Raw genomic sequence first — 19,057 nt, forward strand, 5'->3', positions numbered from 1 at the left:
AAAGCGGACGATTTATAAAACAGTAAAATATGGATACAATTCTACTGTTGTCAACCTACTGGGAAATGTGTTAAAATGTTAAATGAAAAAAAAAATGAAAGCGCGAATTAAGAATAAAAACCGTATAAAGAAACTACGTCAACATTGTTTTTTTAAACTTTCAACATCTTATTTTCCTGAAATTTAAATAAAATGTATTCTTTTTTCTCAAAACTTGTTCTATTGTGTTGTTTAACCAGCTTCCAACATTGTTTTTTTTTTTATTCCTGAGCTTATTTTAAGATTTATCCCAAAAAAAAATTCACGTATTTTTGCGTTTATTCTGATGTTTTTGTAATGTTCTATTTATCTTGTAACGATAAAAAAAAATATTTCATTGTAACTTTTAAATTTTAACACGTTTTTCTTAACTCAGCTTCGCGTTTGTTTGTTTGTTTGTTTGGATGTTTGTTGTTAAAATTGACATCGAAAATTAGCCCACTTCTGATTGCTCTAGAGACCTGAAATTTGGCATGCATGCTACTTTCGCCTAACAATTTCAGATGCAATCATAAAAACTAGCAATTAGTGACCGTAATTAGCTTAATTTAATTACGCCCCAAGGACCATAAAATTGAGGACATGATTTCTAAAGATACCGACAAGACTGGAGGCCTTTTGACACAGTTACTTCGGCCCCAATCGATGTGAGCGCGCTGGCCGTGATCGTATAGTGGTTAGTACTTCGCGTTGTGGCCGCGACAACCCAGGTTCGAATCCTGGTCGCTCAAGATTTTTAGTCCGTGTATTTATAAACACTTTTTTAAAAACCACGTTTTTCATGTGTAGCAACGGACTAAAAAGGAGAACGGACACGGTAACACATTGTTAACGGTGACACGGTTGGTACGCTGGGCATGCTAAAATACACATAAACACGTTTTTCCTTAACTCAGCTTCGCGTTTATTTGTTTGTTTATGGGAGATTTGATCACGTGATTCGTGAGTAGATCTCCACGCCAGCAACGTAAATTACACCCTTTCTCTGTTTAAAGCGTATCGGTCGCTCAAGATTTTTTTAGTCCGTGTATTTAAAAACACTTAGTCAAGTCATACTTAATCAAGTGATTAGATAAAGTAGAAAATAAACTATATAAAAAACTTTTTAAAAACCACGTTTTTCATGTGTAGCAACGGACTAAAAAGGAGAAAATAAAATACTTAAAAAAAACTTTTTAAAAAACCACGTTTTTCTTGTGGACTAAAAAGTAGAAAATAACTATTTACATACATTTGATGACAAAAAACGTGGGTACGTTCACCATCAAATTTCCCGACCCATCTGCCCGACCCACGTTTTTTGTCATCAAATGTATGTAAATAGTTATTTTCTACTTTTTAGTCCACAAGAAAAACGTGGTTTTTTAAAAAGTTTTTTTTAAGTATTTTATTAAATTTTTTTTTTATCTTTGTTGATGCCACATTAGAAAATATTTCTAAAATGCTTAGCCATTTATCTAACTGCTGAATAAGCTTACATCACATTTTAAGATTACAATCTGAGAAAACAATCACAATGTTTACTGTTTTACAGAATTGAGTTTTTGTGTTTGGGTTACTTTCTCCACTTCGCATTGTTTTTGTTTTTGTTTTTTAAATTAAGCCTCGATCTGAAAGTGTGATAGAGGGTGGGGGGATATGTGACCTGAGTTCGATTTAATGTCGGCTGCTCCTTTAAGAAAACTTCCGGTGACCTTGAAAGATACGTTTATTAACGGTGTTGTTTTTATTTTAATGTTATTTTTTCTTGAAAGATACCTTGACTAAAGCTAATATAAATGTTATTAATTTTAATTAATTGCCCATTAATAATAAGTAACACTTCACATTTGTAAATATTAGCCTATATTTAACTGACATTTATATTTCATAACTAATGGCGTTTAATTAGCGATTAATATTTTACTAAGTTAAGAAATCGGAAGCTTAATGGAAACTTTATGTTTTTTATTGCATGAAAAATCGCATCGGAATTGAGGAATATCAAAATGAAGGTATAAAAAGTAATTCAATAAGAAAAGCGCCATCCTAGATATTAAAAGGTGAAGCAGAACGACCTTGAGTAGCAGAGGTCAATGGGGCAGGGTAAAGAACTCTTCGAATAATCGATTTGCTTGGAAAAGATTTTTTTCTTTGCGGTTTTTTTTCTTTATTTCTTTATGGGTTGGGGTGGGGGAGGGTAATTTTGGCAAAACTGCGTTTCATGCTTTTGATTTGATTTATTTGATTTGGCTACAGTCGGTGTGCTGTTCTTCCAAGTTGTGTTGATGTGTAGTGTGTAGTAGATTTTTATCTGGCAACCCTAACATGCCCTTGGGAATTCTGTTGGTTTTTGCTTTCTTTTTTTTTTTTTTTTGAGGTTTTGTTTTTTTTGGTGGGGTTTTTTTCTAATGTTTTAAAAGTGTGATGAACCACCTAAAATGAACTACATATTGTGAGATGATATAATCCTAGGTGCTTGACAACTAAAGGGTGCCATTTCTAGTGTTATGTATATAGCCCATAGAACTCCGCACTCCACGACCCCCTCCTCTGTACATTAGGCTGAATTAGAACAATTTTTTAACCTAGACAATCACAGAGCAGACAGTCACAAACCAAACAGTACCTGCTGTTGTTTGTTCTATAGATGCTCTGACAGGACATACAATGTAAAGAGCATGAAAATGAGTTATAATTCACATAAACAAAGTTTCTTTCAGAATTTTTTTCTCCGGGGTACTTGAAATAATTTGCGGGTGTGGGCGCAGTTAAATACCAAAGAGAGGGTCGAGCAGAATATTTTTTTCTCTATTTCGTTAGATTGGGGGGGGGGGGGGGGGGCGGGGCTTTAGCCTCACACACACCGCCACAAACCCCCCGAAGAAATGCCTGAAAGAAACTCTGCTCATAAACTCGATGGTCTTTGACATGTTCCAGTCGGTCTTTCACAATTTTAATTATGCTGCTAATTTCTTTTGTAATTCGTGCAAGCTGGATTTGTAAAAACATTAAAATTATTTTAATTATGCTGCTAATTTCTCTCGTAATTCATGCAAGTTTGATTTGTAAACACATTAAAATTATTTTCATTAGAACGTATCTGTTACATGCTTGTTGTATCAAGATATAAATCACTTTTGGATATCGTCGAGATAATTATAATTGCTATTATAATTGATATTCTTAAATTTATGCTTACTTTCTATATTAATTCGTCTTTTTTTCCTTAAGAATGTTGTAAAATTTGTTTTACCACACAAATTCGTTATAATTTATCGTTTATTATGAGTTTCAATTATCGTCGTGAATCAGCCTTTTCTTTAATGCGTTTGTTTTATTTTATTTTATTTTGTCGTTTTCTTTTTGGGAGGGGGTGGGGGGGGGGGGGGGACTTTTCCAGATAAGCCCCGCTTTAATGCAAAAAGTTCACGCACGAAAAGTTAAGCCCGGCTACTTTTTTGCTAGCCCCAATTTAAAGCACGCGCGCAATCTGGAGGGTTAGGGTTGGGTTGCCGAAAAACAGACCATTTCATGCAAATTATTAATAACATAAATTACTATTAAGCAACCCTCAGATTTATCAATTTTAACTTTTTTTTTAATTAAACATTGTTTTGGTACTAGTCGAACATAACAATATTTGTATATATCCAGTTTAATCGCCAACAGCTAAACACCAACCCTAACACAAACACGAAGATATGATGTATTGTTATTGACTTATCGGTATTATGGATATAAAGTTTAATCTTATATTAACAGATAAAACTTATTAGTTGGCAATTTCCCGTGATAAATCAAGCCATTTTGCTCAAGGTGATGAGATAAAAAGTTATTTTTTTCTGTTTTGTTGTTTCCATTGTATAGTACTTTCAATCCCAATCATTCCAATCTCTCATGAATGCTTTGGTCATGGATGTCAAGTGTGAAAATTAAAATGTGATTTGTCAACATCCTTTTTGATTTGTATTACAAATGCGATTTATATTACATATGTGATTTGTATTACATGATATGGAATTATTATAACATGATATGTGATTAATAAAACCTGTTTTGGGCCTATTTCACATATTTGTAATAATTTTTTTTTCGTTTGGCGTCAGAGAATTGCTTGATTTAAATGTTTTTAAATGTTTTTGTCTTATTCAATTCGAATAAAATATTACAATGCAGTGGCGTAGCGAGGTCGGGTGTCACCCGGTGCGGCACTTAATGGTGTCCCCCCCCCCCTCCCCCGAGGCGTAGCGACCCTTCCCAGGGAAAAACTTTCAAATTTTCGATTTGCCCCCCCCCCCCCCCCCCCGTCAAGTTTTTCTCTATATATTTTGCTATTTTTTGCCTTGGTGTCACCCCCCTAAATGGTGTCACCCGGTGCGGTCCGCACCCCCCACCTCTCGCTACGCCTCTGTTACAATGTGATATTGATTAAAAGCATGACACATTTTAAATGAACGTTTGAATGTTGTAAAACTTAAATAATTATATTATTTTTCTATTTAATTTTTGAATAATTATAAACATGTATTTGACATTTAAAACAAGTATGCCACTGCCCTCAACACCACCTAAACCAACACGAGTTCAGCTCCTACACTAAACCAATCCTAATTCTAATCCTAAATCTTGCTATATTATTAGAAAATGCAGTCTTTATTTGTATCGACATGAGGAAAGTACTAAAGACTACAGTGATCAAATTTAAATAGCAATGTTTAATTTTTTAAACAACTTACATGGTACAATAACATGATGAATAATATGAATACCTAATGCACAACGACTGCCAAAAAAAAATATAGGCTATATAAAAAAAAACATAACAAAACATTCGATGTAAAGATCCATACTTTTATTCAAGAAATAAATAAATGTACAGCAATATAAGACACAAAAATATGACGAGAGATTTTTTTAAAACACGGACGCCATTGGCGTTTTTTTTTTTCATTTTTGGGGGTTTTTTTGTTTTGTTTTTTTTTGTGTTGATGGATGAGTCACCGATGCGTCTCATGTAAGGCGACATACTAGTGACTCTTCTTGACAGCAAAAAGGGTAACAGTCTAAAAACTACTCTTTGGGGACGACGTGGCCTAACGGTAGCGCGCTAGACTGCCAACCCGTCTCGAGTTCGGTACAGGTCAGTAGAACGTCCCTGAGTAAAAAGCTCAGAGTGGCAACTTTGTGTAGTTGATATGAACACTCACGTTAGGGGAAGCAAAGGGGGCTGTGCATAGTGCTGACCACACTATCCCTTCGAATGCCGAGGGTACTGAAACGGGTAAACTCTACTTTACTTACTGTCAGGTTCGAAAAGGGAACTTTATAGTTAGCAGTAGGCCTGCACATTGTTTTAAAATTTAAATCAATGGCTGCGGTTCTTACATTTATTTACTAGGCCAAACAAAAATCGCTGTACACTTAAAAAAAAAACAGTTGTCCATCATTTCCTCCCCCGATCCTGTAGTTCTACTGACCACACCTTTAGTTTCTCTGAGTGAGACTGTTAAGTGTGACATTGTAAGTCCTAGCAGGAAGCAGACTTGTATAAGTAACATGTTGATAATACAAAATGAATGTGCAGTATTGTTCTTTAAAAAAACAGTTCAATCTGTAGCTACAACAAACCATGTTGGCAAGAAGCAAAATGTAAATAAGTTCTAGTTAATACAGTATAATTTATACATGAGGTAATAATAAAAAAAAGTAATTAAATAGTAATTAGTCATTCGTATAAAAATATATATATAAAACGATTTACCTATTAGGAGGTCGTCCATAAATGACGTCACACTTTTGAAGGGAAAAGCGCTTCGGACTATAGTGACGACGTGTACCATGTTACCAGGTGGGAAAGGGGGGGGGGAGTTAAAGACATCACACTTTTGTATTTTAACTAATTTTCTTTGCGAAATTTCAGCAGCTATTTGCTTTTTTTTTTCAGACTTTATTGTAAATTGATATAAAAATTACTAGCAAACACACCAGTCTTAACCGGTATCAAAAGAGAACAAAATGACATCATTACGCTGGCGGAGGGGGGGGGGGGGTCTCTTACTTTAATTTTTGTGACGATGTGTGACGGGAAGTAGACGATAAACGTAACGTCATTTATGGAAGACCTTTTATTTCAGAGGGAGCGGTCGTTGGAATAAACATATCTTAATATTAACCTTCCTTTAGCTTCATTTTTTTCATTACTAGTATTTGTAAATAGGACTAGATTAGAGTTTTTCTTATAGATCTACTTGAAATATGTCTACGTTAAATACTTCATGGAAAATTCGAAAAATAATTTACCAGCCTTATTAGAATCCCTAAGGGTGCCTGTCTTAGTTTTAGAATTCCTAAAGGCGCATGTTATCACTAAGGCTGGGAAGGTCTCAGCTTATCTCAACTCACAGAAATATTTCCATGAACTAATTACTAATTGATAGATGCTTGACTAAAGATAAAACTGATCCACAGTACTAACACTGTAACTTTAGAAAGTGAACAAATTCAAGGTTTACATTAGAACCATTCATTACAACATGCAATAGCAGAGATCCTGTATTTTTACTGGATTGCTACACTGTGTTAGTTTGGTGTAATTTGATAATTATTTTTTATTTCTGTATCCATTTATCATATTTAGAACATACATGGGTTCCCATATATGATATTGTGTGTCAATTCAAGAGGTTTTATGTATATGTGCATTTGTGATCTCCTGTAGGTCTACATTGTGTTAGTTCAGTGGTTCTTAACCTTTCTGGAAGAACCCAACCCCACCATTTTCATATGCGCATTCTCCGAACCCTTCTTAATAGTCCTATTGTCTGCACTGACAAAATCTGATTGTGAATCATACGAGTTAGGTGTGTGTCATTTACCTCCTCCGAACCCCTGATACTGACTCGCCGAACCCTCGGGGTTCAGTTGAACCCAGGTTAAGAACCACTGTTACTTCATGTGCTTGCATTGTAATTTATAATCAGAACATACAATGCTAGGATATAATCTTCAAGCAATAAGCACCAAACGTATTCATATTCATGTACTTAGCAAGTTAATATACATCACTGGGATTCCACAACACAATATCCAACATAGTACCAAGTACTTAATTAGTTTAATTACATAAATCTAAGTCTACCTAGGTCAGGCACAACATACAGGCAGCAAACATGCGACCAACACACATACAACAAGTAAAACTAGCTAAGCATATAGCTAATGTACCATCTCGCACAAAAACTTTTCCGTAGAAAAAGATTAATTAAATCTAACAATGCAAAATGAAGAAATTATCTAAGTTTGGAATGGATAGTTATAGTTTCAGCATATGTAAGGTAAATCCATAAATATTGAATAAATAATTTTTAAATATATATAATCTCATGGTGATTAAATCCTAGAGCAATTACGCTTCAATTTTCAGATGATGTTCAATGTGTTTTTCATTTTTACATCACACTTTATGTTGTAAGATATTTTACAGAAATTTAAACGGCAACAAAAAAAAAAAGTAAATTTACTATAAAAATACCCCCCCCCCCCCCCCCCCCCCACCTCAATAACTCGAGTATTTATTTTATTTTTATATGTTGAATTTCTATCAACATTTTCAGCAGCATATTTCTTTAAAAGGACAAAAAATAGAGAACTTCTTGAAATAATAGGAAATGTGTTTTTTATATCTGAAAAATTACACTTGTGAATTTAATAATTTTAATGCAGTAAATTTTAGTGCATGCTAAGGTTTCATTTACGAGCGCCAATCAAATGAAAATTTAGTGTATATTTGTAATCAATTTTCACCAACAACAAAAAAAAATGAAATTCCTCTTTTATTACTTTCATGCAATTGTAATAATTATTACAGATTTCAATTTGACATAAACAAAATGACAGTAATACTGTAAAATCTATAACAATTGACAATGTTTAAAACAATGTTGCAACAAAAGCATTAACAGTAAAATAAGTTGAAAGCAGGAGAGAGACATGCTTGGAGACTGAAATTATGGAATGCATGCTTTAAAACAAGCTCTAAAGGGAGGCTACTCCTAGAGAATTTAAAACCAATAGAATGGTTCACTATAATCACTACCACCTATAGAATGGTTTACTACAATCACTACCACCAATAGAAAAGCATTCACATTCAATGTTTATAAAACATGTCTCGATTCAACTCAACCTTACTGTTTTTAAATAACACACAAAGATTTTTAAAATAGTATTAAACGATCTAGTTAATTACTGCATCATTGAACAACTTTTGTGTTAACTTACTAAAACAAATTTTGAAAGTAGTCTTAAATTGGTGTGAATAAATTGGAAATATCAAATTTGTACAAAAAATTCCATTTTTTAAACAATCCCCGTGTTAACAACAATACCCCCTTTTTTAATCAAAATGCTAATGGTTTTAAAGCTTACTAAAATATTCCCAAGTCAATCCTGCAGGTAAATTACAGTGTGCACAGGTAAACATCGTTCAATTTCTTCTCAAGGTGCTCGATGTTGTTCTTGACAGGACTTCCCAAATTTATGATACCAAACCCTTGACCATTTTTGATTTCTGATGCGGAGATGGCAGCTACCTCTACCTCATCCTTTTCTGCAGCTTCTAAACATTTAAAGGAAAAAAAAGTTGTGTCAATAGGCTGATATTTTTAAGTAAACAGGAATGAAACAATAAAAGATTTAAATTGGGTTATACAATTAACTAAAAAAGCTTATTTTAGGATGTAGCTATACAATGTTTACATTTTGTTCAAGAATAAAAAGAATACCTATTCTAAGAATTTGATCTCACATTTAACAAGACAAAAAACTATGACAATTAAGAACCAAAATTCAAGCATTTGGTCTTATATTTTATAGAACATTTTTTAAAAGATATAAAAAAAAATAATATAAATGAAATTGGAATTCAGCTAGATTAAGGATACGACTTACTGTGTTAGGGTCATGACTAGGATAGTAATACTAGCAAAAAAAAAAGGGCTAGACACGCCCGGTCAATGAATTAACAAGTACCAAAAAACATAATTAATATCTGAACACAACCAAAACTACCCACCAAATATTTCAGCCAATGAGAACTACCCACCAAATATTTCAGCCAATAAGAACTACCCACCAAATATTTCAGCCAATAAGAACTACCCACCAAATATTTCAGCCAATGAGAACTACCCACCAAATATTTCAGCCAGTGAGAACTACCCACCAAATATTTCAGCCAATGAGAACTACCCACCAAATATTTCAGCCAATGAGACTGGCTTGTCAATCCTGTAGACGATGGAGTCCCCGCCCAGGTACGCAGGGACCTTGAAGGCGTTACCCTGGACAGACAGCAGCAGGCTTTCATCTCCTCTCACTGTGCCGCATATCTCCAGGACCTCACCGGCAGCACTCTGGAACTCGACCTTCACCTTCAGACCATCAGCTCCATTGTGTCCTTTATATGTTGATGTGGTCTATTGAGTACAAACAAGATGCAAACAATTAACTATAAAATAAATAAAACAATCATTAAGTAAAAAAAAAAACAACAAAAGTAACATGCCTTGATAGCAACAAATATTTTACAGCTACAGCTAACATTTAATACACTCACATGCTGAAACCACTATAAACATAGATCAATATAGTAGATAAAACATAATTAGATACCTTTACGCCTTTTTTTAATATTGTTTACTTGATTGAGTTTTTTTAAAGTGTGTTATGATCTCAATTTTGTTCTCAATTATATTTGTTTTAATAAATACACACAAAAATATAGAATGTGATTCAGTGCTAGTTTTGTCAATGTGCTAAGACTGCAAGTAGTGCCCAAGGCTTAATGGTAGCTGATTAAACTGTTTACATTTAATAAACAGGCTTTAAACTTTAGAACACCTATAAATATTGTTAAGCATATTCAATGTTTTTTTTCTTATAATGAAAGAAACGAATCCAGAAGCTTTATTGAAAATGAAATGTTAAATATATGCAAAACAAGCATGCTTTCAACAACAGATAAAAGGATGATGAAAAGTTTGGCATATATTTAACTAAAACTTTATACACTTGGTCTATAACCAGAGCAGTTAAAATACATTCTAAACTAAAGTTTAGAATAAACCCTTTGAATTCTACTCACGACTATTCCCGCTTGCTTGGCATATCCTGCAGCACTGATCATATTGATGTGGACTTGTTCTCCAGCCTCAGTCTAGAATTTGGTAACCCACCACCACATTACAAGTGTTAATAAAATGTGTTAAACCATCGTTGTATGCCTACCCTGGTTCTAGAGTTTTTTTTAAAATTCACTTCAGAAAAATACGTCATCTGGTTTAAGTGTAACACACTACTGTAAATTCACATTTAAAGAAAATTATGTCATATTTTAACATCCTTGAAAGCAAATTTAAAATAAATATTTAACTGAGAATTTAGTTTTTGAAGATGTCATTTTTATGAAGTGAATTTGTAACTATTGAATACTCAACTTCAAATGAAGCAATAATGTAATGCAAATTCGTATATAAAATATAAAAAAATAAAAAGCTAAAACACTTCTATTAGATAGCCATGCAGTACAACCTCTAAAAGCCATGCTGTGCTACTGTAAAGTTCTATCACTACAAAAACAAATTAATTAAAAAAACTTTTTTTTTAAATAATAAAACTTAATTATAAGTAAATTATATTTTTTTTTGTTAATTTTTGTAAAAATGTGTACTTGATCTTTATTGATTAAGCTCACATATTCTATAAAAGGGATTAAAAAAAGATCAACACAGGTGGTAATGGAGACAAGTTCCATAACTCAGATATAACCACTACCAATAAAGGGAAGCAACCAGTGTGGGGGAAAAAAAGCAACTTCTGGTATTCAATCACAAAATCTGCTGCCCACTACACAAAATTGTATTTTAAAGGTAGATTAATTTTTTTTTAAAGTTAACAGTATGTTGAATCAGTAGATATTTTGTGGATAAATTGAAACACAGTAATAGGATTTGAAATAAATTGCTATCTGGCTATCTAATGAAGAATCTCACTGTTTAATATACAATGAACCATTTGCATTAAAATAATAATGATTTAACGTAATTTTTAAAAATTTGAATTTAAAATTATGATGTTGCTAGAAATCTTTAACTTTATAAATAAAATCTGTATGTTCAAAGAACATGAGAATTTATAAAGCATAGCTAATTTCTATCTGTGGCTCAGGGCACTCAAGTGCAAGCAAAGCTAGACATTTAAGCAAACAAAAATAACTCCAAACGAAATACACAACTTTGTTTACAAATTTTTCAAGATAACTTAAATTTGGTGTTATAAATTTTATATATGCCTCTTTTGCAACAATTTTATAAATCCGGCACAAATTCAAATTTGTGTCTTCAGAAAGATCGTGCTCATTTTAACTATTAATACATTTACTCTTTTTAAAAAGATTTTTAAAAAGAAATTTGACACTTGCAATTTTTTACCAAAATAGGTAATAACCTTTTACGGACTGTAAAAATGTTGGCTTGTTTTATGTGCAATTGACAGTAATACTGTCATTAAGTATTCTAGATTTTTACAACCATTGCATATTTATGTAAGCAAATATATAAAATGTATAAAGAAAATAAAGACTTTCCAATACATAGAAAGAATGTTTGAAGCAAACACTGTGATATACTCACCCTCAGACCAGCCTGTTTACCATACACCGGGGCGTTAATTATGTTAAGATTACTTGGCAGGATGTCACCATTGTCCACAGCTGACGTGTTCAGGTACCCAACCAGGACAGAAGAGAGAAGAAATGCTCCTGCCTTCTCAAGGAATTCACCTGTTTAACAGAGAAACGTTAAAAAACATCAGACAATAAAAAACAAACCAATTCAGACAGCCCAAATCCCAAACCTACTTCCTCAATATGCAAGGTGGTAACAAGCAAAGTAGGAGATTTAAAAATCGAACATAGCACCCAAACAATATAATAGAAATTTCCATGCTAAAAACATGGGTGGGAGATAGTTTGAACTATAGTAACCTAATGAGATTAAAGGAGGTGGAGGTGAAACTGTTGTAAGCTGGAATGCTATGACCCATTATCTCACAGCACCTCAGTAGATACTACAAGCACAAGCATGTTACTACTCTCCTTATTAGTCACTGAATGAGTGCATGCTATCCTTGACAATAGTAGCCTATGTGCAAACCAGTGGCCAGGGTTGTTAGTGAAAGGGTATGTAATTTGTTAGCTTGCAAGTTTGGTCTCATTATCCAGTGGTAAAGGACGTAGGTATAAATACAGGCAGGTCAAAGATTCTCTCTCTCAACTCAAAGCATGTAGCTAATTTGTGTAACAATATTAGATTACCCCTGGACAACAACAGCCATATTGGCTAATGCCTGAGCAAGGGACAGCAACTTATTCAGCAGATGATAAAGCATCCGGACTGCATCATTACAATTTACAATTCATACATCAACACCACCACATGTGTAACTAACAGGTAACAAAACAATGACCTCTACTCACCAAACATCAACACCACCACATGCGTAACTAACAGGTAATAAAACAATGAACTCTTCCTACCATACATCAACACCACATGTGTAACTAACAGGTAACAAAACAATGACCTCTACCAACAGGTAACAAAACAATGAAATCTACCTACCATACATCAACACCACCACATGTGTAATTAACAGGTAAACAAAACAATGAAATCTACCTACCATACATCAACACCACCACATGTGTAATTAACAGGTAAACAAAACAATGAAAGCTACCTACCATACATCAACACCTCCACATACGTAACTAACAGGTAACAAAACACTGAAAGCTACCCACCATACATCAACACCACCACATGCATAATTAACAGGTATCAAAACAAACCCTACCCACCATACATCAACACCTCCACATGCATATTTAACAGGCAACAAAACAATGAACTCTACCCACCATACATCAACACCACATGTGTAACTAACAGGTAATGAAACAATGAAATCTACCTACAATGCATCAACTAACAGGTAATGAAACAATGAACTCTACCTACCATGCATCAACTAACAGGTAATGAAACAATGAAATCTACCTACCATACATCAACACCTCCACATTGTTGACTGACATGGTTTTGGTCAGCAGGCTACCAAGTGAACCAATTCTTTCAGCAAGTTTCACCCAGGGCTGCGAGCCTGAACTGAGAGCATGGGTCAAGGTGGCTGCATTCACCTGTAACCACAGAGATAAGAGATGACATCTTCATTCTGATGCAAGATTTATATCAGTGTAGGAATTTAAATTAGGTTCAAGACTTGCAGTTCAACGGGACATTTTACAGAGGACATCCAGATTTTAAATCATGCTGTATACACGTGTAGATATGATTGGTTAATTTCAAATCAACCAACTCAATATTATTGAGGCATACAGATTTCAAATCATGTACATGGACTTAATACCATCCTTTCATATGCCAAGGTTGAGGTAATATGAACTTAATTTGCCCAATGGATTGCTAGGTTTAAAAAAAACGTTACTTTTATGAGCTTAGCTAATAGCAACTCAACCAACAGCTAATCATATTAACTGAAGGCATATTGCTTTCAAATCCCTCAGTTTATAAAACACACCAGATACAACTTAAATTTAGCTGATAAGTTGCAAATTAGACAACAACTGGTCCGCCTAATATTTCACTTGACAAGCAATTATTACTAAATGAATTAATCTATTATTAAAAATGTGTAGAGATGCTTGAGAACTTACAGCACCAAATAAGGATCTTCCCTGAGCCAGATCAACAAACTGCTGGGCGATTTCTTCAGCTACCCTGGTCTGTGCTTCAATGGTGCTGGCACCCAGATGTGGCGTGGCAATTACATTCACATGTTTTGCAAGGGTGTAATCTTTTGGAGGTTCCTACATTATAAAAACAAAATAAAAATATAAATGCTTGATAAACTTATTTTAACTATTGTTTTATTACTGTAACTTCAATCTTCTCTGGTAGGGCTGTATTGAAGTCACTTTTTTTCAGTATTAAAGCTATAAAAACCCTGAATAAAGCATATAGACACAATGAAACCAGTCCAAAATAGTTATTGCCTACTAGAAGATCCTTTTGGTTCTCTGCCACAACAAAAACAGGACGAAGTGGTCAAATGACAGAGCATACGGTTGCTAACCAGAAAGTTTTGAGTTTTAATCTCGCTTAAAGTTCATAGTTCGTCCCTGAGTCCACCCTGCCCTGAAGGGTATCGGACTCAAGGAAACTAAAATGGGCTGAGCACAATGCTGACCACACTATCAGTTGGACTGCTTCACTTGTCCCATGGACTGCCTTAAGGAAACTTCCCCACCATTTACATAACCAGAGAAAAGAGAAGCAATCAACTTTATTAAAGAGCTGTGAACGTGTGCAAGTTTACCTCAATGAAGACATCCAACCCTGCACCACCACACCTGCCTGAGTCTAAAGCCCTCAACAAAGCCTCCTCATCTATGATCCCACCACGAGCACAGTTGACTACACGTACACCTTTCTTACACTTGGCAAATACAGCATCGTTTATGAGATCTGAAATGAATTGTTCAAAGTTAATTTTCTCAACACAAACCTACAGCAAAAATGTAAAAATTAAAATTTCAATGATAAAACTGTTTAAAAACAGTGACTGTAAACCAGATTATAGCAAATTCTGCAGTTAAGCAATATTAATTAATATATAAGGTAATAGAGATATTGCTAAGCACTGCTAAAAAGAACGCAAATTATTTCATCAATCAAAATTGAAACTCTTATGTCCAAAAGTCACATGACTTACTCTTGGTTTGTGGGATGAGTGGAGTGTGAACTGTAATGTAATCTGCGATAGGCCAGATTTTTTCAAGGGGTAACCACTCTGTATTAAATGTGGCACTCTCTTGTGCTCCAATAATGGGATCAAAACCAACTGTCTAGTAGATACAAGGAAAAAATATATATATATTTTAAATTGCATATAAAAAATTTAAAACACAAAAACAGCACTTTCAAAATATGTAAGGGTCAACAATAACAACAGTTTTGCTTGATGCATTGGTTTTATTCTAAACAAAAGATTGGATCAACACAAAATTATAATTCCAGAAGAGTGAGAGAAAATGGATGAGGTCATCAGAAGAATGAAGAGAACTAAAAGTCAGTAAGTAGATGATTAGAGGGAAAATAAGGCAAAATGCTAAAAAGATACCATATTCATCCCTAGATTCATATCAGGCATGGTTAACTAGAAAGCATCAAATTATTTGACATCATGATGTAAAAATCAACTTACTGTCATGCCAAAAGACTGCATCCTCAATGCAACTTCCTTCCCTATTCTGCCAAGCCCAATAATTGCTAGTGTTTTCCCATACAGTTCTGTGCCCATGAACTTCTTTCTGTCCCATTTTCCTTCCTTCATTGATTTACAGGCTTCACCCAGGTTTCTGATAGACATTAAAAAAAAACATACAATATACATAAGTGACAAAAACTACAACGACATACAGTTACAGCACTTTACTTTTAGAGTGCACTGAAGTAAGGCATTTTTAAGGTTTACTTCAACTATAAATGATAGAGACAATACTAAAATGTACTATAATAAATATTTTAAACCCAAAAATCTGATGTAACACATAATGTAACATAATATGTTAAAAGAAAAACAGCAGTTTGAACACCTACAATGTTACAATTTCAAAGAAGCCAAAACCAATAGTGCAATGCTCTTAAGAAAGGCAGACCACAACAGGATAAAGAATCAAGTATTTCTACTATAAGATAGATGAGTATGTGTAGAATACTGGGAGGGGATGGGGGAAATCAAGTTATGGTCTTTAAGCCCAAGAACAAAATTCACAACTTTTAGCACAGATGTGTTCTACTCACAGACCACTCAGTAGAATAAGCAAGAGAGAGAGAGGTAAAGGAAAGCTCAGATATGTATTATAATAAATAATTAGATTTGTTTCATTGTGAGAGAAGGCTTACAAGATATTATTTTTCTCTAAAAATCATTTCATGTATAGTAATGGCTAGAAAAATTGTATAAAACACACAATTGAAGACATTTTACAACAATGCAGAGGCTTAGCTCATACTGATATTGATTTATTTTTTGAGGTGTATAATCTACTCACCTGGTCAATGCAATGATAAGAGTACACGTGTGTTCTGCAGCACTTAGTGTGTTACCACCTGGTGTGCTGGAATAGAAGTTCAAAATATTAGCCTCTACTAGGAGAGCTTATGGTATGGTAACTAGTAAAATATTGATGTTTTCTTTCTACATTCATCACTGTTCGATTAACATGAATAAAACAATAATTAGGCCTACATTAATGAATTTAGAAACCATACTACAACACTATCTCACTTAGAATAAAAAATCTTTTTTTTAAAGTATACCTTAAATTAAAATTTAGAACAAAATAGTTTTTAGTGAGCATGTTAATAACATGTGTAAAACTTTGTTACTTCATAACAATTATCCCTTTCTTTGTGGCGGCCTCTGTATCAATATTGTCAACACCAGTCCCTGCACGACCAATGATTTTAAGATTTTTTCCGGCATTTATAACTTCTGCTGTGACTTTAGTTGCTGAACGGACAATCAAACCATCGTATTTCTGGGGAGAAAAGGTTTTAGTCGTGTTTTTAATTTCTTCAGCTATCATCTAAAAACAAAACAAAAATGTATCTAAATTCTGAGAGAAAGCAGGTTATTTGCCCTTCACAATCATCCAAGTTGTTAATCATTTGTATGCTTTAATCTGTTTAGCGCATTGGTATTTGCTGAATCAGTTGTTACTAAAGAAATCTATAGGAATAATAATACTGAAATTATTATGCTTGGCAATGAATGTGAATATTTAAAAAAAAAAAAAAATAGAACTTTCCAGTTACACAAAGGATTTTCAGAATTTTGACTGTTCAATATTAATGGGCTCTAACCCAAGCGGTACTTTTTTGTAAAACTACAAATCATTTGTAGCAGGGCTTATAGTATAAGAATTTTACTGCATTTAGGGCACAGGCAATCAAAACTATGATAAAACATATTTCAATGTTTTTGTGTGTTAGATCTAACAATTTTATTATAAGTAGGTTTATGGTCTTTCACTTACATACTTTTTATTAGCCTAAATTTAAACTATATTAATAGTTTGTAGAGCTATTGTATTGTTTAATATACTTATAAAGGTTTAGGCCTAGTTATTTCTAAAATTGTGTAGCTACTGCTCAGATTGGATGAGGATAATACAAGATGACTAAGACCATACATAACATAGTAGTTAGTCATATTAGGGTTGAACTTATTTTATAGGCCTATTCAATTACTTTAATTCTTTGATAATAAATAAAGACAAGATCTAGATGTAATAATAAGTATTAAGTAGGCCTTAATTCTTCAAACTTGGAGGGGTGGGGGGGGGGGGGGGGGGAACATAAGCTAGACTCTAAATCTACACTACAAAGTCTAGCTAGATCTATGATTCTAGTCTAGATCTAGTAGAATTGTTGATAAGGTTAGGCTACTTCTATTCTAGGTCTAGGTAGTTAGTAGATCTAGATTCTAGATCTAGACTCTAGTAAACTTTTACGTTGCAGCTGATTGCATTTGCTAACAATCATAAACAAAGAAAACAGAATTAGGATAAGCCTAGGCCTAATAAAAATAATTAATTAGGCCTAGGCCTATTAATAATTATTTTAATTATGCCTAGGGGCCTAATAGGCTAATAAACATCATATTCATTCATTAGGCCGCAGCATATTCTCAACACAATTACTTTTTAATATAGATTCTAGATCTAGATCTAGATCTAGATTTACTTTAAGTACTTTAAAGAATAAAGTAAAGTAGTCTGAGTAAAGTACTTTTTAAAAGTACTGCACTAACCTCTTACCTAGCAAAATTCTAAATTATCTCATTCTAAATCAAGCAATTTATGCTGCACGAGCCTTTAATCATAACGCGGCATTCATCAATGCATCTTTATTAGATCTAGATCTATATTATTTATCAGCTTAAATAGCGTGCGTACGTGACTGATTCTACATCGTCTCCGTCTTCCTCAAAGGTTAAAACTTGACAGCTCACCATTCTTTCTTTCAACGCATAGTCTGCAGTTTATCACAGCCCGTGCCAGCACGTTTTGAAAAATTAAAACCAATACTTAGAGGAATATTTCCATACCACGATTTCTTGTAAGAGTTCCTCTTTTGTTAGATTTGTATTTTTCACTACTTCTATGTCATTTTTCCGCAGAATATCGATACAAATTTCATCAATTTCGTCGCTGATCAACACTGTTTTCAGCTGTATACCCATGCTTGAAGTCCTATCGATTGTTTCTTATTACCAGCGTAAACCAAAATAACCTACTTTCGATGCTTCGAGGTCTATTATTGGTCGGCTTTGCGGATTAATATCAAAGGGACATTATTTAGTTCCTTTTGTTCCTCTAATAGCGTAAGTTAGAATCAAAATTGCAAGTATTTAAATGGCAAAACATATTCCTTTTTAGCAGATTTATTTTACATCAATAACAAAATACTAAATTCCTTTTTAAAAGTAAAGTTTAATTTACAAAGGAGGTCAAAGGGTATAGGGTCAAATAGCAATAAGATGTCACCTGTGTATGTTATCTATAAATAACTTTTATGGTTACAGCAGTAAGTTGTTCTCATCCTGAATGTGTATCAAGGGTTAGTGGTAGATCTAGATCTAAAATCTAAGTCTAGTCTATTTATGAACGTTGTCAAGTTCATTGTCAAGACTGCGCGATTAGAAAAATTGCCTACCAAAGCAAAAGTGAAATTGAATTTTCGACAACGAATTAAACTATTGAACTGTGTGTAATTGAGTCATTCAGTTAGTTTTTGCAACCTTGAGAAGATATAATAAAGACTTATAAAGATAGCTACAACACAAACTCATTCAGTTGCGTATGCACACATCTTTCTTTCTCTTTCAG

General features: G+C 33.5%; 1 protein-coding gene across 2 annotated transcripts; it reads right to left on the minus strand.

Annotated features, from left to right (window-relative positions):
• Positions 1–7,840: 7,840 nt before the first annotated feature.
• LOC131937634 (D-3-phosphoglycerate dehydrogenase) lies at positions 7,841–18,452 on the minus strand. Of its 2 annotated transcripts, XM_059295220.1 has the most exons (13): positions 18,277–18,452; positions 16,554–16,705; positions 16,217–16,282; positions 15,367–15,520; positions 14,875–15,007; positions 14,479–14,627; positions 13,817–13,969; positions 13,144–13,279; positions 11,712–11,860; positions 10,166–10,237; positions 9,275–9,497; positions 8,151–8,638; positions 7,841–8,119 (listed from the first exon to the last, which is right to left on the minus strand). In XM_059295220.1, the coding sequence occupies exons 1-12, from the start codon at positions 18,409–18,411 to the stop codon at positions 8,481–8,483; spliced, it is 1,680 nt and encodes a 559-aa protein (XP_059151203.1). In that variant the 5' UTR covers positions 18,412–18,452; the 3' UTR covers positions 7,841–8,119; positions 8,151–8,480. The 2 variants fall into 2 exon arrangements, with proteins under 2 accessions (XP_059151203.1, XP_059151204.1); XM_059295221.1 differs by lacking the exon at positions 10,166–10,237.
• Between the last annotated feature and the right edge of the window lie 605 nt (positions 18,453–19,057).

This window comes from Physella acuta, unplaced genomic scaffold, assembly GCF_028476545.2.
Source record: "Physella acuta isolate Inbredline_101_S28 unplaced genomic scaffold, ASM2847654v3 ptg000215l, whole genome shotgun sequence".
Lineage (NCBI taxonomy): Eukaryota > Metazoa > Mollusca > Gastropoda > Physidae > Physella > Physella acuta.

Excerpts from the sequence above, each read along its gene's own strand:
- LOC131937634 (XM_059295220.1), bottom strand. The coding sequence starts at position 18,411 with ATGGGTATACAGCTGAAAACAGTGTTGATCAGCGACGAAATTGATGAA. Across the intron at positions 15,008-15,366 it reads TGCAGTCTTTTGGCATGACA|ACAGTTGGTTTTGATCCCAT; the intron begins GTAAGTTGATTT and ends TGTATCTACTAG. Across the intron at positions 13,970-14,478 it reads GGTTGGATGTCTTCATTGAG|GAACCTCCAAAAGATTACAC; the intron begins GTAAACTTGCAC and ends TTTATAATGTAG.